Genomic DNA, 26,064 nt, shown 5'->3' with positions numbered 1-26,064 from the left:
ATGGCTGCACATGTTTCTTTGCAGGTTAACAATGGAAGAACAATGATTTCAAGCATCACCCTCCATTTAACATGTCAGGTCTGTCATCCTAACACAATCAGCCTGACATGATGATCTCCAGCCTTGTGCTGAGTTAAGAAGACGATTACTGAAATGGTCTCAGCAGGTCCTTTAATGACAGCAATGAAATGCAGTGGAAGGGTTTTTTGGGATTAAGTTCATTTTCATGGCAAAGAAGGACGATGCAATTCATCTGATCACTCTTCATAACATTCTGGAGTGTATGCAAATTGCTATTATAAAAACTTAAGCAGCAACTTGTCCAATTTCCAATATTTATGTAATTCTCACCATGACTCTTGAAGGAATCACATCCTGACTCACTATTGATCACATCTGGACGTTCACTCGGAGAGACTCTGCTTCAGTTATAAATACACTGGGTGCCCCCATCAGCTCATTAAAGGGGGTACCCATGAAAACCATTCATGGCGTTTTCAAGAGAATTAAAATATTTTAGTAAGCTTTCTACTGTTTTACATTTCAGTCATTTCATATGAAATATGTCTGTTTAATGTGAGGTAGACGAGGACACTGACTTTGTTGCTCCTTGGCTGTTATGGTACAGTGCAGCTTTTTGAGTTTATTATCTAGCACTTAATGAAAACACTTATTCAAAAAATATTTTTGTTTATACTTATTTTTATTATATTTTGTTGTATATATATTTTTTTGTTTTTTGCCAAATACAGTATGTTTCACACTTTCAGGTCTGGTCTCTGTTGTTGATTATGTTCTATAGATTTAAATATCTTAGACTTTTTATTTTTTGTATCACCACCTGGTAAATCAGTCCAACTGTAATCCAAGTGTTATTTTGGAGGAAAGACAGACAGTGTTTTTGTTTTTCCTTGGATAAAGCTTGATGTCAAGCAAACAACTACGGGATACAACTGAAATACTTATTCACAACATCTTAATTATATACATAAAATAAGACAACCGAAACATGTCGAACCCCAGAAGCAGGAACTATTTAACATACAAAACCTGAGAAACAGATGAAAGGCTGCTGAACATGGATGCACAGCAGGCGAGGAGGAGCTCGGTGGATAGATTCATGTTTATATAACTGCTCGATCATATATTCAGTCAGAAGTAGGACTTCACTTTCCAAGGATCAGGTCTCCAGAGGAAACGCCTCACTCCAGCTGACAGAGGTGAACATTCAGGATGAGGGGAGATACCAGTGCCACACCAGCACCATCAGTGAAATGTTCATCATCCTGAATGTGGACGGTAACAAAACTCTTTTTAAAAAGACAGGAAAGACTAAAGCTGCCATATTTACAACCTACGCAAGAAATTGAACCACAAACAACCTGAAACAACATCATGAACCCGTATTATTAACTAAATAATTATAACAGTCTGAGTTGTTACTACAATACCTAATCAGTGATGTGGTTATTCAGCATTGTCATTACCAAATCATATGACCGCTGACCTTTGACTTATAGTTGTTAAAGTGTGTCAGAGGAATTCAGCTGAGAGCTAAAAGGACTTTCTGAGGTTTGAAGCCCCGAGGCCTGTCTGTGACACCAGGACTGATCCAGAGTCATTTTTATAACACTTCAAATACATAAAGAATACATGACATGTTACATCATTAATCATTATCTGTATTTAGAAATGCTGTGTCAAAACACTAAGACAAATGTTATATTTTACTGTGGTCTGAGATTCATGTTTACATGATTTTTGTTCAATTAAATCATGTTAACATAAAATAAACAGAAAAGGAAAATTGTGACAACAAAATCTCTTTCTGACTTCTTTAGAAATATATTTTTCTTTTGGTTTTTTTTATTCTTAGTTTGTTTTTTGTTTTTTTCAGCTCCAGTCCGTGAAGTTAATCTCCAACAAGTAGGACAAAGGATCACCTGCAGCTCAGAGGGGATCTACCCTCAACCTGAGCTCACCTGGTCCACCAGCACTTCATCTAGCATCACCAACAACAACACAACAGCCCATCAGACTGACCAGCAGCTTTACAGCATCAGCAGTTCTCTGATACTTCCAAACAGTGACATGGATCTGAATTACATCTCTGCAGTCAGCACTGGCAGAAACAGGAAGAGAGCAACCTTCAGAAAAAGAGATTACGCATCCATCTAGTGCAGGGGTAGGCAACCTTTCTGATGGCGAGTGCCATTTAAAATTTCCTCAGAAGTCAGTGTGCCATATGATTGCATTAGCAATAAATTTAATAACGCTCTATATGAACAGTTACACAATATATAGAACCACTTTATAGAATTATATTTGTTTGCAGATGTTGGCAGCTGTCAGCGAATAGTTATCAGCTATTTTGAAACAAAAAAAGACACTTTTTATCCATAACAAGAACTCCATAACAGCAAATGAATTGTACAACAGAAAATACAAATGCTATTTATGGTCTCCTCACAACAATGATAAGAAAAATAAACTCAGCCAATATGGCATGTCTGTTAATATAGAGACACACATGTTAATGTGATCTGTGGTCTCCCACTCAGAGACACAGGTCTCCGAGTGTCCAGCATTCAGACGGCTACCTGAGGACACTCATGTGAGAGAAAATCTGCTCACACAGATATGTAGAGCCAAATACTGTCAATAAGGCCTCTGCAATGTTCTGAAGACAGTTAAACTTGTCAGGTAGTGATGTCCAGCAGGTGAAAATGCAAGCTCCATGAACACGCACAGCTATACACAGCTGTGGATTCCAGCTGCTTCGATGTTGCATTAACTGGCAATTACTCAGCCAGCATTTTGACTACAGACCGGCCCACCAGGTATTAAAGCCATAAAGCCTTTGAATGAAAACAAACGCTGTTGTGACAGTGATGTACACTGTCTTGTTGGTATATGTATGATTTCTATACATTTTACATCACATAAAAACTTCATATAATTATTTAATAACAGCCAGACATTTTAAATGAGAATAAGAAAGTATTTCTTTGTGCCCCCCTTTCCCTGTTAATGCCCTACCTGGCCCCCTGGCAAAGCTTTGCTAGACCCGCCCCTGCACAGTTACCAGCTGTCAGCTACTTAGAAAAGGATCCTGGTGTTATTTGTCTCTCAGAAACAGCTCATAACTTCCCTTCAACTCATTCATGTCACCTAAAAGGTAAAGCTGTTTCTCCATCACCTGTTCAGCTCTGATGATTCAGTAAGGACATCTCCTGGTTTCATCTTCATGTTTCCCTCTCACCACATATCCAAACCGACATCATGACCAGCAGCTTTACAGCTGTGGCTCCAGCAAACATCAGCTGATACTAGAAATTAATATTAAATAAATTCTAACAACAGCTGATCAAGCTTAAACGTGCTGCTGCTGTTTAACACGACATCGGCTGGTTTCCTCTTTCTGGCGCAAAGTGGGCGATAAACAAAAAAGAGAGAAAAGCCGATCAGCTGATCATTGATCAGTTTCATGATTGAAGTAGCAACAGGAGAGAGAGGGGGAGAGAATGAGAGAAGAAGAGGCAGCTGTGCAGCAAAGACACAGAATAAATCCAGCTTTGTGTCTTTTTCATTGTAGCTGAAGTCCGGGACAAACTGTGTTCCTTTTCAGCTCATCTAATTTCTCTGAATGTGGGACGATTCCATTTTTTAAGGAGCCGTTGGCAACTCTACTAACTAACCTTATGAATAAAATGAAGTTCAACATCAGTAACGTCATAGCACTGACCCAGCTGTATAGAAACTCCGTCATGCTAGCTAGTACACAGTATGAGTTATTGTAACTGACTGTAAAAAGTCAGCACAACGAAAATAAACTCCACCTAAACTTGGTTTATATCTGACCCAGATAGACTGCAGGTCATAACTTCTTACCTGAAGTTCAGTTCACCTGACACTCGGACCGGCCCCGCCTCGGGTCTCTGCTCCTCCTGCCTCCCTTCTCCCTCATCCACCTGCTGGCCTCCACCACTTGCTAATGTTACTGAATCTGTGGAAGCTCCGTAGCCACCGCCAAACAACTGAGTTATTTTTACACACCGGCCAACATCTGGCCAACCCACCACCTTTCATTGTTTATACCGTTACAAAAAAAAAAGAAAAAGAAAAAAGCATCGGGCCACCGAGCAAATGCCCGGTATGCCCTATGGTCGTGCCATCAGTTAACCCTTCGCGTGCCAACTGTGGAACGCGTGCCTAGGGTTGCCGACCCCTGATCTAGTGGAACATTTTCATCAGATCTTTACAGGAGATTCCATCTGAACTCTGTGGAGCCTGATCTCAAGGGTTTTAAGTCTGACACTGAAACCAGAGGATCTTTCTGTCTCTTCAGATTCACTGTGATCCAGTGATGGGAGTGATTTCAGCCCTGAGTGATCACGCTGATGTTTGCACAGAGCAGACAATGAGGTGAATGTTTGGGCACATTGGTAACAGTGAAACAGTTTATTAGTAACGTGGGATCGTTTGTGTTTGGAGTATGAACTGAGATTCCTGAAGCTCTTGTCACACTGGTCACAGCTGTAGTTTCCTTCCATGTGTGTACGTTCATGCTTGTTACGACTACCTGAATGTGAGAAGCTTTTGTCACAGTGTCTGCACTTGTATGGTTTCTCTCCTGTGTGGACTCGTTTGTGTGTTTTAAGCTCACAGGCAGTGGTGAAGGATGACCCACATTGATCACAGACGTGCTTTTTAACCCCACTGTGAATCAGTTCATGTTGTTTTAAGGAACTTGGTGCGGTGAAGCATCTCCCACATTCTTTGCAGTATTTCAGTTTGTCTCCACTGTGCTCACGTTGATGTCTTCTTAGGTTGCCTTGCCAACTGAAAGTTTTTCCACAGAGGTCACAACGAAAGTCTTTCCCACCACCACAGTGATGACAGGGTTGAGAACTGGATCCATCTGTGTCGCTCTGCTTCTAAACAAAGACACAAAGACAGTGTAAGTCAGTCCTTCAACACTTTTATCCTGAGCGTCGCCTGAAATAAAGAGCATCTCTGCAAATGTCCAATTACATTTTACTGTTTCAGTTAACACAGATAACAATATAAATACATACCTCACAGTAACTGCACTTGTAGAGTCTCTTTCTGGTGTGGATCTGTTGGTGTTCTCTCAGGTGACGTGGAGATTTAAAAGTCTTCTCACACAGGTCACATTTATAAGGTCGTTCCTCAGTGTGGGTAAACATGTGGCATTGTAACTGCTTGTTGGTTGTACACTGTCTGCCACACTGATCACAGCAGTACACATCATGTCCAGTGTGAATGCGTAGGTGTGTATTTCGGTGCCCTATCTGACTGAAGGTTTTTCCACAAATGTCACAGCTGTATGCCTTAATTCCAGAGTGGGTAACTAGATGCTTCTGTAAGCTGCTACTGTGAGTAAAAGCTCTGCCACACTCGTCACAGCTGTATGCCTTAATTCCAGAGTGGGTAACTAGATGACTCTGTAGTTGGCAACTTTGAGTAAAAGCTCTGCCACACTCGTCACAGCTGTACGCTTTAACTCCACTGTGGATGAGTTGGTGCTGTTTTAGAGCAGCCCTCCAGGAAAAAGTCTTTCCACACAAGTCACAGCTGAACGGTCTCTCTCCAGTGTGGATGACCTGATGCTGTTTTAGTGTAGACTTCTCAGTAAAATCCTTCCCACACTCGTCACAGGTGTATGTTTTCTCTCTCTTTCTTCTGTGAGGTTTGTCGGCCTCCTGAGAGCGCTGACTTCTCGCTCCATGTTTGTCCTGCAGTGACAGAGATACAAACAGAGGCAGTGAGTGAAATGCAGTCGTGGAACAAACTGAACCTTCAAACTCCCTCCATTAACACTAGTTTTAAACCTGAAGGTGGAGCGTGGCACCAAACACCTTAAAGGTCTCTTATCCCCACCTGCTGGTAGTAGAAACACATTACATCCAACCTGGTGTTAAAAATAATTCATGACTGTTCAAACGTTTCACTGTAGAAAACATTGGATTCATTTTTGATTAATGGCAATTAAATGTCATTCATTTTCAATCTCTATTAATCACATTTCATTTTGCATGAGCAAAAAAACTCAAAAATAATAATTATGTGTTTACTAGGGATGGGTACCGGTGTCCGGTGCCATGATGGCACCGGTTCTGAAATAAACGGTAGTAACCAGACCGAAAAGCAGCGCACATTTCGGTGCTTTATTTCGGTGCTTTTTTTTTCCTGAGCCAATTCTAGCCAATCATTTTACGTTTCCGAGGATAGTAGGCGGGTCCAGGTAAGTGCTACAGATTAAAAATGCCCAAGGCTGAGCGGTCAAAAGTCTGGCTGTACTTCTCAGCAAAAGATGCAAACCCAGCACCGTGCAACAAGTGCTTTAAGGTGATACTGTCAAAGGAGGTAACACCTCGAATCCGACGCATAGCTTTTTTTTTTTAAAGCCGAGAAATGCGCCGTGTTTAATAGCTTGCTGCGAGACCTCACACCGTGCACATCTACTGCGGGTGTGGTGCCTGTTATCGGACCTGGAGTTAGCAACATCCCCCAAAAACCCAAAGAGGAGAGTCCTGGCCCCTAGCCCTGCCAGTGTAGCAGAAATGATGACGGATGATGATGGCAGCAGCAGCCGTTCTTCTCTGCGTGAGTAGCTTAATGTTGTTCGTGTGTAATTTACGTTGAGTAGGCTAACCACGTTATTAAATTAATGCATGTAAGGTGAACTAGCAAACACCGTCGTAGTTACATGCGGCTGTCTTCTTGTTTGATGGCAGGTACTCCCTTCACCCTGGACAAAAAGGCTAAAATGACGAAAGAAAAAGTAGAAAACATTTAAACATGAGAGGTTTTTGGAAAAAGTTTGTGTTTTTTCCGTTGTTTAAGCACTGCTTCCAGCCAAGAGTGATACCATATATGCCCTATAGCTGCAGAAAAGGCTAACATTGTTATCTTTTTACAAAAAAAACAGCTGAACATGAGAGGTTTTTGGACCAATTTTGTGTTCTCCATTCTTTAAGCACCGGTTTGAGCACCGTTTAAGCACCGGCACTGTTTCAAAAGTACCAGTTTGGCACCGGTATCGGATAAAACCTAAACGATACCCATCCCTAGTGTTTACTGTATGCCGTTGTGGTGCTTTAAACGTATATTTTTTGGGGTGATGAAACAATATTAAGTCTATTTATACAGCAATGATAGCAATAATAATATTATTAGTATTAATAATAATAATAATAACTAGAAAGCGAAAATTTCAGAAGAAATTTTAAGTGTGCCTATGCCGCTGGTAAACAGTGTAGTTTGCCATTCATACAGCTACAGAGAGCAAAACTCAGCAGAGCAGCCATTCTCCACCATGAACTATGGTAAAAACAAACACCGCTCGCACCTCACAGATGACAGCTTACAATTTTGGGTAAAGATGAAGTGACTTTGTACAGCCCCGATTTGCAGACGCTGTGCACATAGTTTCATGAGCAGAAGTCCCATTGTACCACGGCAGACCCGACAATGTTTGCATGAACACGCTTTGAAGCATTACGTTATGGACCACTTTTCACACATAGTTGGTGTACCCACACAGCCGACTGTAGCTTTTCAACTCACAGCCCGACACACACCCAAAAAACAGCCGAGAGAGCACAGACTACGCCAGAGAGGCGTGATTGCAGATGCCGCTCAGGTGGGTCCACCTCCCCTGCAGCGGCACTGCAGACCACGCCCCGCCACACACATCAATCACGTAAAATAAATATTTATGCACTTTTGCATTCACTTTTTGTTTTTTGTTATTTTTACACAGTGTTCTGAATGATTAACAATGGTCTACAGCCAATCTTGTGTATTATTATACAAACTTTGGTTGTAAGATGCCCTACCTGGCCCCCTGGCAAAAGCTTTGCTAGATCCGCCCCTGCACAGTTACCAGCTGTCAGCTAAATAAAAAAGGAGCTTGGTGTTTATTTCTCTCAGAAACAGTTCATAACTTCCCTTCAACTCATTCATGTCACCTAAAAAAAAGGTAAACCTGTTTCTCCATCACCAGTTCAGCTCTGATGATTCGGTAAGGTCATCTCCTGGTTTCCACCAAACTACACCTAAACTCGGTTTATATCTGACCCAAATAGAGTGCAGTTCATAACGTCTTACCTGAAATTCAGTTCACCTCACGCTCTGACCGGCAGCCGTCTGCTTCTCCTGCCTTCGGTTTCCCTGATCCACGATCTACCACCGGTTGATCGGCGGTCGCCTCGCCGCCTCGTTCCCTGCATGCTCTGTCTGACACACACCGGTGGATAGCTGCCCTCGGTTGTAGCTCCGCGTCAGCGACCACCAAACAACTCAGTTATTTTTTCCACATCGACCAGCATCTGGACAATCCACCGCCTTTCACTGTTTGTACCGTTACTAAAAAAAAACCCTCATCGGCTCATAAAAACGAAAAATAAGTCCAGCTATGACCCTGAGTCAAAAAGACAGCCAGTTACCTAGCTGGCTGTCTAGCTCTTTGCAGGCACCGAAACCATCATAGCTAATATGGGATGTCTCGGTAACACGAGCACATATTTGAAGTTTACATCTGGCCAATCCACCACCTTTCACTGTTTATACCGTTACTAAAATGAATAAATAAATAAATCATTTATTTATTTAAAATAAGTCCAGCTGTGACCACGAGACTTTACGAAGGACCGGGTGTGAAACCAGAGTAAGCCGCTCTCACTGTCATCCAGGCCGGCTGTAGCTTGTTAGCAAAGCCGCGCTAGCCACACTAGCCAGCTAGCCTCAAGCAGAAACGACATCGTCAGAACATTGTCGCTAATATGGGATGTTTTGACAAAATGAGCAGATATTTGAAGTTTACACACCTATATTCTCGCCTGAAAATATCTTAAAAGTTTATTTTGTGACCTAGAAACAGTATTAAGAGGAAAATAAAAACTAAGTGATGGCCGCCATTGTTTGACTCGGCAGAGGCGTGCTATGAATTGTGGGATATTGAGTTTTCCACCAAGCATTACCGTAACTTTTGAATGATTTGCGCAACCTTAAAAATTCCAATGGCTCCTGAAAGCAGCGACGCTGTGCGCACCGTTGATATTGTCATCATTACGGTAATCCAAATAAGGGTAGACAGGCCGTACTACTCCCGGCATACCACTAGAGAGAGCCAACACACCACAAATGAAGTTTGAAATTTGTATCAGTGGGACCAAAAGATGGAGCCAACACACCACAAATGAAGTCTGTTTCTATGGCGCCAAAAGAAGAATCTTTCTAAATTTGCACTAAAATATTAATATTTAAAAAACTATAAAAGTCATAAACACCAAAAGTGTATACCATACTAGTCCAGCTCCAGCCGCACAAAATGATCTAACATATGTAACCCTATTGTCAAAACTGTTTGGCAGAGAAGCGCGGGAAAATTTTCACTAAAATATTAATATTTAAAAAACTATAATAGTCATAAACACCAAAAGTCATAGCACACCATTCCTGATCCAGCCGCACAAAATGAGGTAACATATATGAAGCTTGTCTCAAAACTGCGAGGCGAGATTCGCTGCAAAATTTCAGGCGGAAACTGAAGAATAATAATAATAACTAGAAAATTTGCATTTCCTGCGAAAATGCTGTGTGGATGCCTTAACGCTGAAGCTGTCTGCTGAAAAGCTGAAAAGTTGCAAAAAGTTGCATGGTGGTGGAAAAAAAAAAAGTCACCCTGAGCAGGATTTGAACCTGGCCCTCCTAGTCCAAAGGCAGCTACTCATCTCACTGAGCTAAACGCATTCACACAAAGAAGAGGTGGAGACACTGATAATGCTGCTGAAATTAGCAGAAGCTGCTGAGAATTGTGCTGATGAGAGGTGAAAAGGCTGACAATTTTGTAGAAAAGAGGTGAATCAGCAGAGTTTCTGCTGAAAATATATTTTTTTTCTGAAAACAGCCAAAAAAAACCTGGAATTTGTGCTGAAAAGGGGTGAAAAAAATGAAAATTTTGCTAAAAAGTGGTGAGGAAGCTAAAGTTTACCAAATCAAAGTATTTGTGCCAAAACATAGTATTTCTGCCATATTGTGGTAATTGTGCCACAAAAGTTATTACAGTAAAACATGAATACGGATTAAAGATGAAAGAAACTGGCAACAAATTCCTCCACTACAAACCAGTCTGATACCACTACTTTGCAGTCTTCACGTTTACTAAGGCACTACCCAAAAGGCGCCACAAGAGGGCACTCCAACACAAGAGATGACCTATGTACACTGATGCACTTAGTAACAGTCAGCCTCCTACTTTGCCACTACGTAATACAGCGGAAATACAGTAGCAGAAATACAATGTTTTTGCAGAAACACTGTAATTTCACTCAAATACTATGAAATAGCAGTAATACTATGATTTGGCAGAAATACTATGTTTCAGTACAAATACTATGACAAAGCAGAAATACTATGACTTAGAAGTAATACTATAACAAAAGGGATTCCTCAAAATACTATGAAATTGCAGTAATTCTATGATTTGGCAGAAATACTGTACTTCGTACAAATACAATGCTTTGGTAAAAATACTATATTTTGATTTGAACTCTATGATTTAAAAAAGATGAAAGCATTGAAAAAGGTGAAAAGGCTGAAAATTTTGCAGAAAAGAGATGAATCAGCAGAATTTCTGCAGAAAAGACGCAAAGAAGCAGAACGTTGCACTGAAAGAGGTGAATGAGCAGAATTTCTGCTGAAAAGACGCAAAGAAGCAGAACGTTGCACTGAAAGAGGTGAATGAGCAGAATTTCTGCTGAAAAGAGGCAGAATTTCTGCTGAAAAGAGGCAGAAGGTTCTGTATGTAGAAAAAGAAACACAATGAACCATGTGTGAAATAAATAAAGAAATGAAATGAAAGAACAACCTGATTCTGCTCAAATTCACCAATCAGAGCTACTGCCTCTGTCTGCTTCATTAGACTGGGTACTTGTATGTATTTCGGTCCATATTAGAAAAGCTGCTAAAATGATAAAACTTTGCAGAATTGTAATAAATGATCAATATAAATGACAGGTCTGTGATAGTGTTCAAATTTGTAATGAAAAAATAATGTTGAAGCAAGGGGGGATTGAACCCACGACCTTTGAGGTGCAGAGCCGTGTCATTACTGATTGTGCCACCTGGGAAGGGGGCGGGCAGCTGAAAGACAGACATTTGGGCAGTCAGAAAATAGATCGCGGTGAGCGGCGAAAAGCGCCGTTTTTTGGAGTTACAAAACGTCGTGTAACTCAAAAACTAGGAGGGCTAGCAGCATAATTCTTGTACTGGGTGAATCAGCGGACTTTGGTGTATTTTGACTGCGATTTCCATAGCTCTTTGTACCTCCGTCGCGGAGATATGACGAGAGAAGAAACGGCTTCATTTTCAGAGTGTGAGAACTGAGAGGAGGACAGATTTCCACCCCTCAAACAAACGTAATTTATGGCTCAACGGTAAGATGAATGTAAAAACTGATTCCACTGTGAGTGTCAGCAGTGTCTGAAGATATATTGGCACAAGCCTCATGTCCTAACTTTGCTTTGTTAATTAGATATGGCGATTTGAAAATGCCTCCTGTTACAGAATTTCAGCTCTGAATTTCAAAACCTCCACATAGACTTCGAATGGGGACTAAGCAGACCATGTGTCACTTCGAGGCAAATTGCGAAAAAACAGTAAATGTCACAATAAAGATAGTAATATTGTCTGAAAGCCAGCAAAAATACCTACGTTTTGATGTATAATTTGTGGGGGTTGAGTGGAAATTGAGCGAGTAGCAAGAAGTTGTTTGGACATGAAGAGAAAATTCAGAAAAGACCAGCTCTCACTCTGAGTTAATTGCATAGCAACCATAACAACGCATGTATTTTCTGAAAAATCACAATTTTGCAACTGAAAACTTAAAGAGGTATAAAATTAAAACGGTAGAAGATCTGAAAAAGCAGAATCATACAGGAGTAGCCCAATAATCTGAGAACATTTTAAAGTTTGAATGGAGTTTCTGGGTGAAAGTATGAGGAAGTAGTTAAGTTTCAAAAACAAGCAAGATTTAGCAGAATTTCTGAAGATTTCCATTGATTTCAATGGGACAAATTAAAGGAAAAAAGTGTAATATTTTAAAAAGTATAATAGTAATAAACACCAAAAGTCATAGCCATCATTAGCAGAAAGAGCAGAACAGTATAGAGTTTGAACTGAGAAAATCGGCTGAAAACTGAGGAAGTAGTTAAGTGCCAAAAAGTGTACGGAAGCAACTAGAGGAATAATAAAGAATAAAGAGAAACAGGAACTCAATGGTGTGGAAGCCCTTTAGGGCATCCACACAATAATAATAATAATAATAAATCCGACGAATAGTAATATGTGTGCCTCTTGGCATAGGCACACATAATAATAATAATGTACTTCCACAGCATGTATTTTATCCTGTCTTCATTTTTTCGCCCCAACCGCTCTCTGCAGATGGCCCCGCCCCTCTGTGAGCCTGGTTCTTCCGGAGGTTTCTTCCTGTTAAAAGGGAGTTTTTCCTTCCCACTGTCACCAAAGTGCTTGCTCAAAGGGGGTCATATGATTGTTGGGTTTTCTCTGTATGTATTATTGTAGGATCCACATTACAATGTGAAGCACCTTGAGGCGACTATTGTTGTGATTTGGTGCTGTATAAATAACACTGAATTGAATTGAAAATTGAATTAATAACACTGCTACTAATAATAATAATAAAGAATAATAACTGCTTGTGACTTCTTAATGTTTGTAAACATAATTTGAAAATACATACTACATTATAATATACAACACAGTCATATAACAGGTTGGGAGTATGAGAGTTTTAGACGTGACTGATTATTTGGTGAAACTGTGATATTTTCCTCACCTTCTGTGTTGAGCTCATTGTTTCCTCTGTAGTGACTCAGCTGAGTCCAGATGGCTGAAAATGTTCCTCTGCTGCTCCGTCAGACTCTTCTCCTCCTGCTGATCAGCTGGGAACACAAAACAGATCTTTGTTAGGCTCCACACTGCACTGAAGAGTCAAAGTGTCTCATATGTTCATCTGACAACACAAAGTACAAATTTCACTCTGATTGCTTGTAGAAATCTTGTGAGACGTGTTGTGCTGCAAAGTGAGGTAACTCTCTCACTCACTTATACTTCAGGAGGAACTTTGTGACATTGGCTCTAATATTCTAAGCAGCCCTTTACTATGACAGGGCCAGAAAGTCATATTTGAAGGTTTGGGAGAAGGACCATGTTAAAGGTGGATTGGGGTTTATAGAGAAAGGCGTTCAGAAGCGGAGACAGGGACTGCTACAGAGGGGCCAAGTACAGGTTCACTAAAGAAGTGGACATTGCTACACATCAGCACTCTGAGAAGATGCAGCAGCAGATCTCAGAGAATGACTCGGCCTCTGTGTGAAAAAGTTTTATGAATATCACCAACTACAAGCCTAAAACCCCCACTCCACTGATGACTTGCTCTTGGCCAACACCCTCAACAACTTTTACTGCCGTTTTGACGAGCCATCAAGCAGTCGTCACACCTCCAACAGCCCCAACAATGGAGACACTTATTCCCCCACCTCTCCCCCCACCATAGAGCCATCACCACCATCAAACACTTTACCTACAATACCCCCCTCCTCACCCCACACCATGGAGGATTCCACACCACCTTCTCCCACTACAACACTTCATATTCATGAAGCAGATGTTAGGAAGCAGTTTAAGAGTGTCAATAGAAAATTTTATTCTAGTGGTCAGTATAAGCTTTTAATGATATAAGTTTGCATATGATAGAATACTGATGTTGACCTTTTGATGACTTAGACTGTTGTTCACTACAGGACTGTTTTATAAATTCTTTCTTACAGCTGAACAAGCTGTTATTATTTCACTCCTGCCAGGAAGAGGAGAGCTGGACACTCTTATCTGACACTCCCTAACAAGAAGAGGGGCCGCGTCCTTCTGAATCTCACAACACACACACATACACCTGAACCACTCTTATCCTCACTCCCTACACACTAACGTTTCTCTGCCTATGAATAGACGTATTCACTGTTGTATTACTTTTGTATATAAATAAAGACAAGTGCAAGAACAGAGCGCGCATCGCAGGGCCCCCACTAAGGTGTGAGCGTTCTGTGATCGCCCTTGCAAGTAAATGCTGCAGCGTCTGTGCGTTTCTACCCTTAGACTCTTAGCTGAAGAAGTGTCTTTAGAATAAATCTCTTGACATTTATTTTGGTCCTTCGTAGCCGGATCAGAAATATCAGAACTGTTATCTGTGACTCTGTTCCAGGATCTGGCACACTGTTTCCTGACGCCGTGGACCCAGCACCGAAGACTGTGCACAGCCCTCTTAGACGAGGAGGACCTGGGACGTTCGAGTCCGGGCCAGTCTGGTCCACGGCGGTGGGATTCAGTCTGACGATCCGAACCACCAGTGAGACGTCTGAGGGTGAGAAACACTATTTTTGATATATAAAACGGCCGCAAAGGTTTAAAGAAACGTGATAAATTAGGTTTAAGTTCGCCAAAAAAGGAACTGTGTTTAGACTGGTTTTAGAGGTAGCCAAAATTACTTCGTGACAAATTAAAATACGTTTAGGCAAATTAAAACACGTTGAGACAAAGGAATTAAAATAGGTTTAAGTTCGCCAAAAAGAACTAAGTTTAGACCAGTTTTAGAGGTAGCCGAAATTACCTCGTGACAAATTGTTAAAGAAACGCGTAAAATAGGTTAAGTTCGCCAAAAGGAACAATGTTTAGACTGGTTTTAGAGGTAGCCGTTAAATACTTCGTGACAAATTAGCGCGCAAATGTCTATGTGTGTATGTGTGTAGAAGTAAGTTGATTTTACAGCACAATACGCTGCTGAACTACTTCTGTTTTTGTTTTCTTTGCTGAGGCTCACGTACCGGTGACAAAGGAGAACGGTTGAGTTTCATCTCATAAAACTGATACCGCTTCACTGTTAGAAGTGAAGTCGAACGGACGGCACCTGATGTACGGGGCTTGCAAATTGATTATGAGCATAAGATCAGTTTATATGCGGATGATGTTTTAATATTTATTTCTGATCCAGAGACATCACTACCGGCTTTACTTAACATTATTGATACATTTAGTCAATTTTCTGGTTATAAAGTAAATTTGACTAAGTCAGAGGCTATGCCAATTGGGAGCCTTAATTCAGTGCCAACTGGACTGTCTTCCTTCCCCTTCAAATGGTCCCCCACAGGTTTTGTATACTTAGGGATATTTATAACTCCAAAATTTAAACAAATGTATAAAGCAAATTTTGTCCCTCTGTTCGAGAAGGTAAAGCAGGATTTGGAGAGATGGAATTCCCTACCCATTTCCTGGCTAGGACGTATAGCTTTGATTAAGATGAATATTTTGCCTCGACTGTTATATCCTGTTCAAATGATTCCAGTTATATTTTCAAATAGGGTGATGAAGGATCTGAATGGCTGGCTAAGCTCTTTTATATGGAGCAAACGCAAACCAAAACTTAAGATGGCTACATTGCAGCTCCCGAGTTCAGTAGGGGGTTTAGATTTACCAAATATTAGAACATATCAATTGAGTACTCACATGTGCTATATTCATGACTGGGTCATAAATAATTTACACTCTATCTGGTTGGGGATTGAAACCTCTCTTTCAAAGTATCCATTAAGGGATTTACTGTTCTTTAAGAACTTTAAAGATATTAGATTGAGCTGTGATAATCCAGTCACACTTAATACACTTAAGGCCTGGTGGTCAGTATGTCGAATTGAGGGAAGGTTGAAGTTAACATCTGTGTTTACCCCTATTGTGAATAATCCTGACTTTCAACCGGGGATGTTAGATATAGGTTTTAAGGAATGGAAGAACAAAGGAATTCACAGACTGAGGGACTTATTCTCTGACAATGTAGTTATGTCATTTGACCAAATGGTTGAGAAATATTCTCTCTCCAAACATGACTTTTTCCGTTACTTACAGATAAGGCATTATATCTTACATAGTACTGACTTTAGTGAGAATCATGAAGTCTCTCCTGTTGAAAAATTATTATTTTTAACAGACAAAGAGGTACCTGTGAAGATATTTTATAAGGCTTTATATTCTGTACCTTCAGTGATGTCACAGAAGCTTAAAGGCACATGGGAAAAGGAGTTAGGTATAGCAATTGATGATAAAGAGTGGAAAGATGTCTGGAGCTATGCCAAATCAATCTCAGTTTGTAATCTTACTAAAGCAATGCAGTTAAAAATTATACATAGAATGCATATATCCATATTTCGCAGACATCAGTATAATCCTACCTTTTCACCCATGTGCCTCAAATGCAAGACAGAAATTGGTACCTTAACTCACAGCTTCTGGTCATGTTTGAAATTGCAAGAATATTGGTCTAATGTGTTATCTGAAATGGAGAAGATTTTCTGTTGTGAATTGGAGATGGACCCTATGTCTCTCATACTGGGCCTCCCCAGTCGGCGGTTAATATCCAAGAATAATAGGAGATTGTACTGTGTTCTCACCTATGCGGCGAGGAAGAATATACTACTCCAATGGATTAATGAAAAAGCACCAACTATTAAAGGTTGGCAAAGAGTAGTGTTGGATCTAGTGCCATTGGAATATCTTACATGTGTACTGCATTCAAAAACAGATCAATTCTTTAAGTTGTGGGAACCATACTTGAATTATGTGGAACCTGATGTTTCTAATATTATGTTACAAGGATTCTCTTGAGTGTTCAAATTTCAACGTACTACTGGGACTACAGGTATTGCACTGTATTGTATTCTCTTTTTATTTATTTATTTATTTATTTTTAGATGGACCTGAGCTGGTGTTTTGTGCTTAGTTGTCAGTCTGTTTATTTGTTTGTTTTTGTTCTGTTTTGCTTATTTGTTTGTTTATGTTTTTATTTATTTATTTTTGGTTCTGAATTGTATACTTTATTATGTTATGCAATTATGTACTATTTGTGAAAACAGAAAAAACTAAAAAAACATATTAAAAAAAAAAAGAAGAAGAAGTGAAGTCGAAGGCCGTATCAGTAAACCACTCTGAAGTCAAGCGTGCCAGTGACGGCCCAGCAAAATCGTTGAACATGGAGAATAAACAAGCAAAATTAACACCTGATGAGGAATGTTTAGAAAAACAACAATCCGGAGCAGGAGTAATCCAAAAGACAGGGAGAGGAATGCACAAGGCAGGAGCAGGGGGTAGAGGCAGGCCTAGACACACACCAAACAGTGGTTTTAGTACTACATGCTGGAGGTGTGGAAAAGAGGGACATTTTGTACGTGACTGTAAGAAACAAAGCAGTTCAGACTAGGAAGAACATAATAATCCCTCGTCAAGTAAAAGATTAGAGATCAAAGTTTAAAAAGGGCTGGATACAGACCCAACTTAATACATATAAACACAAGAGGAATAAAGTAGAATAAACAAAAGGTTAAATTAAATTAGAGCTTATCTCTACTGTATTCAAACTAATAATAGGAAGGATAACAACCTGCATATTGGTATTAACAATGAAACAACGACCATGCCCAGAATGAATAGAATGAATGAAAGCAGATAATTCACACGAAAACATATTAAATAAAATAGAGAGATGCATAAGGTATGTTAAGGTTGTGTCATTGTTCAGCCAAGGTAAAGGGAAATGTCTCCAGCTTGGGAGGGGGTGAAACTGCAGATCACCCGCAGCCTCTGGTGGATACAAAGTAAAATATAAATAAAATATTGTAATATATTATTGCTGTTATATATATAAAAAAAGATAATAACATTAATAATGACATAATATTAATATGAAAAGGCACCTCAGTCAGTTATGATGTGAGGTGGATAATTGTTAAAAGTAGTCTGCATCAAGCTTAAGGTTTGCTCAAATTCAGCACAATGACATATGAGATGAAGAAAATAAAGAAAATATCTAAACTAATTAAGTGCATAGAGGCACTTGACTTGCTTGAAAACCTGTTATCCTAGATGAGACATTGCTGAAATATAGAGCACACCTATACTAACTACTAACAAGCTAAACCCTGTATACAACAGCTAAAGCTACACAATTGAGAAGCTGAATTAAATATGTGGACACTGCTAAGCTGATGAGCAGGTTACACATTTTTTTAGAGCAGGAGCTGCATAAGAACACATCAGAGGGAGGGAAACAGCTATTAAAGCTCAAACATGCAGCTGTCTGTGGGCTCAGTTTTTTCCCCTCATACTTCTGATTTGTCTTTGGTAGCAGCTTTTTGCTTTTTGACTTATGTGTGTAAAGCGATCAAGCCATCAGTAAAATGCTTTTTGTTTTGTTTTTTGTTTTGTTGGTTTGAAAAATGAATAAATTTGTGATCATACTGGCACATAATGATTAGGCATATGATTTACTAATGCAGATGCAATAACTTTATTCTAAAATTCAAGGAGAACAAACAAGAACAACATCTTCAGTTGTGTCTTGTTGTTGTTCTCTGTGTAGTGTGCTGAGTTTTGTTTTTTGTTTCTTTTGTTTTTTGAAATGTTGCTTGAGTGATGAGTACTGTAACTTCTGGAGTAGCTCTCACCATGCGTCCTTGATGATGACAAGTCCAGAGCCAGCTGAGAGCTGGGTTGCCTGTTTTTTGTTTTGAATTTTAATTTTTGTTTTGAAAAAAAAAAAAAGGGAAAAAAGGGAGGTTTTGTGTTTCTCAGCCAAGAACAACTACAATTTCATTTTCTGTTTTTGAGAAAGGAGAATTTAAAATAATAATAATAATAATAATAATAATAATAAAACAAAGAGTGATGTTTTGCTTAAGTGTTGAAGCAGGCTAATACTGCAACATACTGTCTAGTGCATGATCTGCGAGAAATATATGAAATCATCTTATTTATCTTTAAATAAACTCCAATTATGGAGACCTGAAGTCACATACTTAGGGCACACCCTCAGGTGGAGGCAGAAAGCTACTAAACAAAGAAAAGAAGCTATACAAAATGCGCCACAGCCACAAAACTAAGCATTCACATTCTTTCTGACTCTTAGTGAGCCTGAGTTATGACCTTGGCTCCCTGTTTTTCTGCTTCCACCAAAGGTGGGGGTGACGCTCCCGTGGCATGTGCTCTGTTCTCTTTACTATCACAATGAGGCCCCTACTCTCTGAACACAATACTCTTTTCATAACTCAGCAGTATGAAATGTCATGAAACAGTGTAACTCACTCACAGTAAATCAGCAGTATAGGATAATACAAACCTATCTAATAAATCGAATGATTTTCACATTCTTTTAACTCAGAAGTATGATGCAAACTAAAATTACATACTGATTACACAAGAAGTATGATGTGGCCTACAGCAGTATCATGATTCACTCATTTTGATTACAGGTATAATGTAATATATGACAGCATAACAATCTCACAACTGCTACAAGCACATTTACCTTCTTAAAGTGAAAGGCAACTGTTAAGAAAATGCTCTTTTGGGTGAGACAGGCCCAGAGGCCCTGCATGCAAGCGTACTAACACACATACATGTAATGAAGAACAGCTTACACTATAGCACACACTATACATTTGCCTATCTCTCTCATTGGTGTTAAAACAGGGAAAACTTAATAGTTTTGTTATCAAATGCTGAATTTATCCACTGCTGACATTTAACTCTCCAGCTTGCAGGACAATAGATGAAACGTTTGTGAAAATAGAAAAGAAAAGAAAAAATAAAAGAGAGTCTGGTATGACCAAGCAGTAATCAGACAAATTTAGTTGGTAATACAACAAATTGTGAGATGTTTTCTGCTGATTGAACAACACAAGTGATTACTGAAGATGTTCTTAAGAATTTAAATATCTACCTGTGTTGTCCTGTCAACTTGGTGGGTTATGAGTTGATTATATTGTGAGGAAAAACAAAAAAAAAGGGGGAGAGAAGGCTGACACAGGGCCTGGCCCAGTGTTTCTCCCCTCTCTGAATAACACAGCCAAAACAACATAATTTTCCTGTTCGTCTGTTTTTGTTTTGTTTTTTCTCTTTATGCTTGATTACAGGCTGCTTTGCCGGCCCTGAAAGCCGAAGCTGACCTGGACTCCTGCTCTAACCTCTATCATCTTTGACGTGACCCTGACCAAATGCTGCAGCAGCTGGACCCATAACAACAATCTGAAAATGTCAACAGTGCTACAGGAAAGCGATCTCATGCAGCAGAGACGGAGAGCGTTAAATCCAAGGCCCGTTTCACTACACGGGGGAGATTTCCAGATAGCTTCAGCTGACAGAGCTGTGACGGGACGCCCATTAAGCCCGAATGAAAAGTAAGGCCGAGCAAAAGAATGCTGACCTTGATAACTCTGCATTAACACTGTGCGGGACAGTGACGGACCAACACGAATGATCGGGCAGCAGAAGAAAGGGCGTGCCAGAGACAGGAGGAGCAACTGAGGTCAATAGGCACCTCAGAATGGACAAAACACAGAAGAAGATGCCGGTTTCACCTGCGGTGAGCATGGACACTGGAGAAACGACTGCCCCAATTGGGGCCAGAACCAGGACAGACTGAACTTTGAGCAGCAGCAATGGTCGCAACCGGACTGAGAAGGAGGAGGGCAGGATCCCAGGGTACGCTTCAGGCCGTGGTTTACCCAAAACACCAGAACAGGAAAGTGATAAACACACCAACATACACACACCTGAACAGACGTGCACTCGTTGATTGAGTGAGACATGACACACACACACACCAGACAATGTACACTCATCAAACATGACTGATGCCCTGAACGCCTTGAGACAGATCCAGCAGGCCCAAAATCAGGACTATGTAAATAATACAAGTGACTGCTATAAAGACTACTACTCCCTTTTCACTGTGCAATACTTTTTGTTAAAAACCAACGGTGCAATAGACTTCAATACTTGAAATACTTGCAATTCCCTTGTATTATTATTATTATTTATTCTATTTATCCCTTTTGTATACTCTTGTTTATATATGTCTCTGTATTTATATATATAGTATTCTGCTCACATTCTGTAACTTCTGTCTGTGATCTTATCTTACTCATTGGAGTATTTTTACTTTTATTTTGTGTTTTTGTAACATGTATCCAGCCATGTTTAAAGCTCATGATTAACCGCATAATTGTTTCCACTGTTGCTGCATACATAGCTGTGACAAATGATGATGATGATGATGGCCCCAACCTGTTGGAACATGAAGACTTTGTGTGATTAATGATGGTGTGATAGAAAATGTACAACAAGATGTTACATACTGATATCCCACTTCAAAAGTTATACTGACAACTAGTGCTGGGCGATATGGAAAAAATATTTATCACGATATGAATTATTTTATATCACGATAACGATATATATCACGATATACCACCTGACCTGTGGTCATCTGGAAAGTATGCAGTCTGTAAACAGCGAGTGGAGAGGGTGCAGTCTTTGTTTTGAGTTACTGTAAAGTATGTCGCAAATCCGGGTGCATGTAAAGCAGTACCATGTTGCAAAACCACAAGACAGTTTCTTTGCGAAAAATATCATTTTTTTATACTTTATTTTCTCTTGCATAAAGTTCAGAGTATGTATAGTGAGAAGACAACACTAATATATTTGCACAGGCTATTTAACCCTTTAAGACCTACCATAGAACCAAGTCCGCCAGAGCTTATCTTTACATTTATTTATTTTGAGTGTCTTCATAGTTTTATTTTTGAGATACACAAATTTTTATATATAAATGAAAATAAATGCAAATTTGCAAAAAAACAGCATGTGCATCAAAATAAACTATTTCCAACAGTGTAATTTGACTTCTAAGCATCCCAGAAACGATACAGAAGAGCATAAAGTCAAACATGACTTTTAAAAACACCGACATAGACTTTGAAGCTTAAAAAACTACATTTTCCGCGAAAGTGACGTCACTTCCGGTTTCGGACAGGTAATGGCGGACATGCGATAGTTGCGCTGACTTATATTCCAACTAGGAAGTGTTATGAACAGCTGATCGGATCGGCAAAGCCTGTTTCTGGAATATTATGTTTTTGTTGCTGCAAGTCTGGAATATTATGTTTTTGTTGCTGGAAGTCTGGAATATTATGTTTTTGTTGCTGGAAGTGCTTTTTATGCAATTTTTGCAAAGCTATATGTGGAAGAAAACCGTGACCTAGGGCAAGCTAATGGAATAAGATGTAAGTACAACCCCTACGGTTTCATATGCAACAAAAAAAAAACATTATTGCACTACCTTGGTTACAGTTCTACAGGGATTTAAAAGTAGTTAGGGAAAACGGAGTGTGCCTGCTCTGACCGGTTGTAAAGGGTTAATGATATATTTTATGTAATAATTTGTAAAATTCGGGTTAGAAACGATAGAAACGATAGAAGACAAATGGCACGATAGACACTTTTCTATCGTCCACACGATATATATCGTCATATCGCCCAGCACTACTGACAACAGGAGGGAATGTCAATAGAAAAATGTATTCTAGTGGTCAGTATAAGCTTTTAATGATATAAGTTTGCATATGATAGAATACTGATGTTGACCTTTTGATGACTTAGACTGTTGTCCACTACAGGACTGTTTTATAAATTCTTTCTTACAGCGATAATAGCTGAACAAGCTGTTATTATTTCACTCCTGCCAGGAAGAGGAGAGCTGGACACTCTTATCTGATGCTCCCTAACAAGAAGAGGGGCCGCATCCTTCTGTATCCCACAACACACACACATACACCTGAACCACTCTTATCCTCACTCCCTACACACTAACGTTTCTCTGCCTATGAATAGACGTATTCACTGTTGTATTACTTTTGTATATAAATAAAGACAAGTGCAAGAACAGAGCGCGCATCGCAGGGCCCCCACTCTGGTGTGAGCGTTCTGTGATCGCCCTTGCAAGTAAATGCTGCAGCGTCTGTGCGTTTCTACCCTTAGACTCTTAGCTGAAGAAGTGTCTTTAGAATAAATCTCTTGACAAAGAGTCTGAATGCTCGGAAAGCTCCTGGCCCAGACGGCGTGTCTCCTGCCACCCTCAGACACTGTGCAAACAAGCTGGCCCCAGTGTTTTCTGGCATTTTCAAAGGACCATGTTAAAGGTGGATTGGGGTTTATACACTTTGTTATGATACAGGTAAGGCTGTAAGAGCCTGAGAAGGTGTCCTGAATGAACCTCTAAAACCAATTTTCAGCTAACGACTCTGCTTCAGTCTGGAAAACAGCAACTACAAGTTTAAAGACTCCATCAACAATTCACACCCAGCCAACAGCCTGAACAGCTCCTCCTGTGGTTTCCACAAACAGGGACAGACCTGTTACTCCCCCACCCCACACTTTCAACACCTTCAGCCCCCCAGTGCCACCACCTCCACCATTCCTAAAAGTTTGATTCTGTTCATCTGGACGCAGCTTTTGCAGTAGGAGAAACGTTTCGTCACTCATCCAAGTGACTTCTTCAGTCTCAGCTGACTGCAGGTTTCCCCAATCTTCAACAGTGCATTTGCATAATGACTGAAACGAGGACCACTGAAGGAACAATGGGCTGGGAGGTCAGTTATTGAGCATTAATATGCAAATTCTCATGAACATTGATCAACAACCACTGATCAAAGCTCATTGATCAAATGCTGTGATTGCAGCGACTCCCCAACTCTCTGTGAATGGTACTCATGGCCATTGATCAGCAGTCTTTGATTAATGAGCCTTGATCAGTGGTTTCAGTGCTTTCCTTCCTGCTTTGACTGCAGCTGTGTTTGACACAGGAAGACATTATTACATTCTTCACACTCTCCTGCACATTAACCAGCACAATATATTTTTATTCTCTGTGCTTTCAAATATGAACACTGTTTACTTTCATCTCTGTTTCATTAGTTTTTGTTAACATCTTCCTCTGCATCACTTTACAGCAGCCAGACTCATTAAAATGAGACTTTGTAGGAGTTCACTTCCTCTCATGTGTTCATCCACAGCAGCTGGACAATAAAGTTTATTGTGACCCTGATACTGCAGCAGATCGCTCTCATCCATTTCCTGTTATCACTTCAAATAGAAATGAGGCTGTAGAGGTTTGGTGCAGGCAGAAAAACAGCTGCAGGGACAATGAAAAGACTTTTCTGCTCCAACTTCTCCCAGCATGCTGAGCTAATGATTAGTTGGTGTTTTTCTCCAAACACTCTCTCACTCTTCTCTCAACGTGTTCACAATAAACTGTGAACAGACACCGAGGAGAGCAGCAGAAGACCTCATTCAGGAGCTAAACTCAACATGAACTGAACTCACAGTAAAGTTAGCTCGGTGCTTACCTTTAGATGATCCCACAAACCGAGAGAAACTCCGTGATGAAGCTGGAACTCTTTCCAAACACAGGAAACAGATCAGGGAGCAGAGACCCACGTGGTTCACGCTGATCTCAGCTACGATCCAGGAGACAAGGGTGGGCAGATCGATGCAGATATCGATCCAAACGTTGGTACTACTTTAGTCTCTTTGAATGAAAAAGCAGCTCTCTGTGCAAACACCTCCTCTCGTGGAGGTCCTCACTTTGTTCTGCCCTCTTCCTTCTTCTTCTTCCTCGAAATTGTATTTGTGGTTGTCAAACAACAAAACTTTGCTTTACCGCCACCAACTGGTGTGGAGTTTGAACTGGAACGTCGACCAGCAACAATTTACTCTCTTTTAAAAACTGGAATAAGGCCTGATAACTTTCACTTCTTGAGTCCTTTTGCAGTAAATCAATAAGATCCAGTTTCATTTTTACTGAGGTTACTGAGGTTTTGGATCAGTTACCTTCTCACAGTGTAATATAACATGTTCTATAGTTTTCTCTTCTCTTTTTTGAATGATTTGAATGGAGGTTATAATCCACCATCACTGAACTGAAACAAATATCTAAGTAGGAAGTCATCAGTTCAGTTTTTGATCAATTTCAGTGGATTTTACTGTGCTGGCGAAGTTGTTTTGATGATTTTAGGTTGTCTTAGTGGTTATATTAATGTTATGAAATTGTATTTTATTTTTTATTAAGGCATGTATGTATTCCCTGTTATATATAGCACTAATTTACAATGAGAGTTTCCAAGTTTTGTTATTGCAAGGTAAATGTCATTTATAGCTTTTTAAACATATTCTAATTATATCTTTTAACAGGAGTGACTGATTTAAAAATGGGATTCTTTATGTCTGAATAATATTTCATTAATCTCTTTTACTCTGTTATTTCTCTCCATACTCAACCTTGTTTTTGTTTTTCCGTATAACACACAGTTATACATCAAATATTATAAATCTGACTTTGATAAATATTTAGATCTTCACACATTTCAGGGTCCAAGTGTGGGTTGACTGAAGTGTTTGTTTTTATCCCCACAACATCCTAAACATTTTACTGTTATGTATAAACAGGAGTGAAAAATCAAAAACATGATATATGCATTACTGTCTTCAGCCTCTAGGGGGCATTATTGTTCAGGAAGTACATTCTCCTCTGGCAAGCTGCTAAAAGCGCTTCTTTAACCAAAGACTGTAAATAGACAACATAACAGTTTAGAAACAGTAAAACCGAACAGATTCACAGAAGCCAAAGTGATACTAAAAAAATAGGTATACACCTTGTGTCAAAATTTGATTGATGACCCTAGCCTTGACCTTTTGACCCCACCGGAAGTGTGTAATATGATCCATAGGCGTGACGAATTGCACGACACAACTGTATAAATAAAAGTCGCAGACAGTAATGAGACGCAGCTTGCGTTTCATGACTGCCCTCGCGAGTGAAATCAACTGCAGTGTTTGTGTTTTCTAACTCAGGTGTCTCAGCTGAAGAACGGCAGGGTGATTTAAAGAAATCCCCTGTCACAATTTAAACACTGTTTGAATAATCAAAGAGATATTTATAAAGGACAGACTTACCGGGAGCTGTTTTGTCTCTTTTGCATAAGCCACACCAGAAACGCTCTGTGCGGATAGCAAAGTCTGCGCTGTGGGAGTGTCTGGACCCTCCACGCCGCACAACCTCGCACTGGTCCCCAG

General features: G+C 39.9%; 2 protein-coding genes across 4 annotated transcripts in view; both read right to left on the bottom strand.

Annotated features, from left to right (window-relative positions):
• LOC134634047 (zinc finger protein 883-like) overlaps positions 1–26,064 on the bottom strand; it is an 83,977-nt gene that overhangs the window by 38,420 nt on the left and 19,493 nt on the right. The window lies entirely within an intron of this gene.
• LOC134634048 (zinc finger protein 883-like) lies at positions 724–24,596 on the bottom strand. 2 transcript variants are annotated; one of them, XM_063483083.1, is made up of 4 exons: positions 24,339–24,596; positions 12,890–12,995; positions 5,079–5,759; positions 724–4,937 (listed from the first exon to the last, which is right to left on the bottom strand). In XM_063483083.1, the coding sequence occupies exons 2-4, from the start codon at positions 12,905–12,907 to the stop codon at positions 4,251–4,253; spliced, it is 1,386 nt and encodes a 461-aa protein (XP_063339153.1). In that variant the 5' UTR covers positions 12,908–12,995; positions 24,339–24,596; the 3' UTR covers positions 724–4,250. The 2 variants fall into 2 exon arrangements, with proteins under 2 accessions (XP_063339153.1, XP_063339154.1); XM_063483084.1 differs by having other exon boundaries at positions 724–4,934.

This window comes from Pelmatolapia mariae, linkage group LG9 (assembly GCF_036321145.2).
Source record: "Pelmatolapia mariae isolate MD_Pm_ZW linkage group LG9, Pm_UMD_F_2, whole genome shotgun sequence".
Classification (NCBI taxonomy): Eukaryota; Metazoa; Chordata; class Actinopteri; order Cichliformes; family Cichlidae; genus Pelmatolapia; species Pelmatolapia mariae.
This window is presented reverse-complemented; position numbering and strand designations above follow the sequence as displayed.

What these genes read in the sequence shown, in the direction of transcription:
- LOC134634048 (XM_063483083.1), bottom strand. An exon ending in ACAAGTGCAGTTACTGTGAG is followed by an intron (nt 4,938 to 5,078) that starts GTATGTATTTAT and finishes GTCTTTGTTTAG; the next exon opens with AAGCAGAGCGACACAGATGG.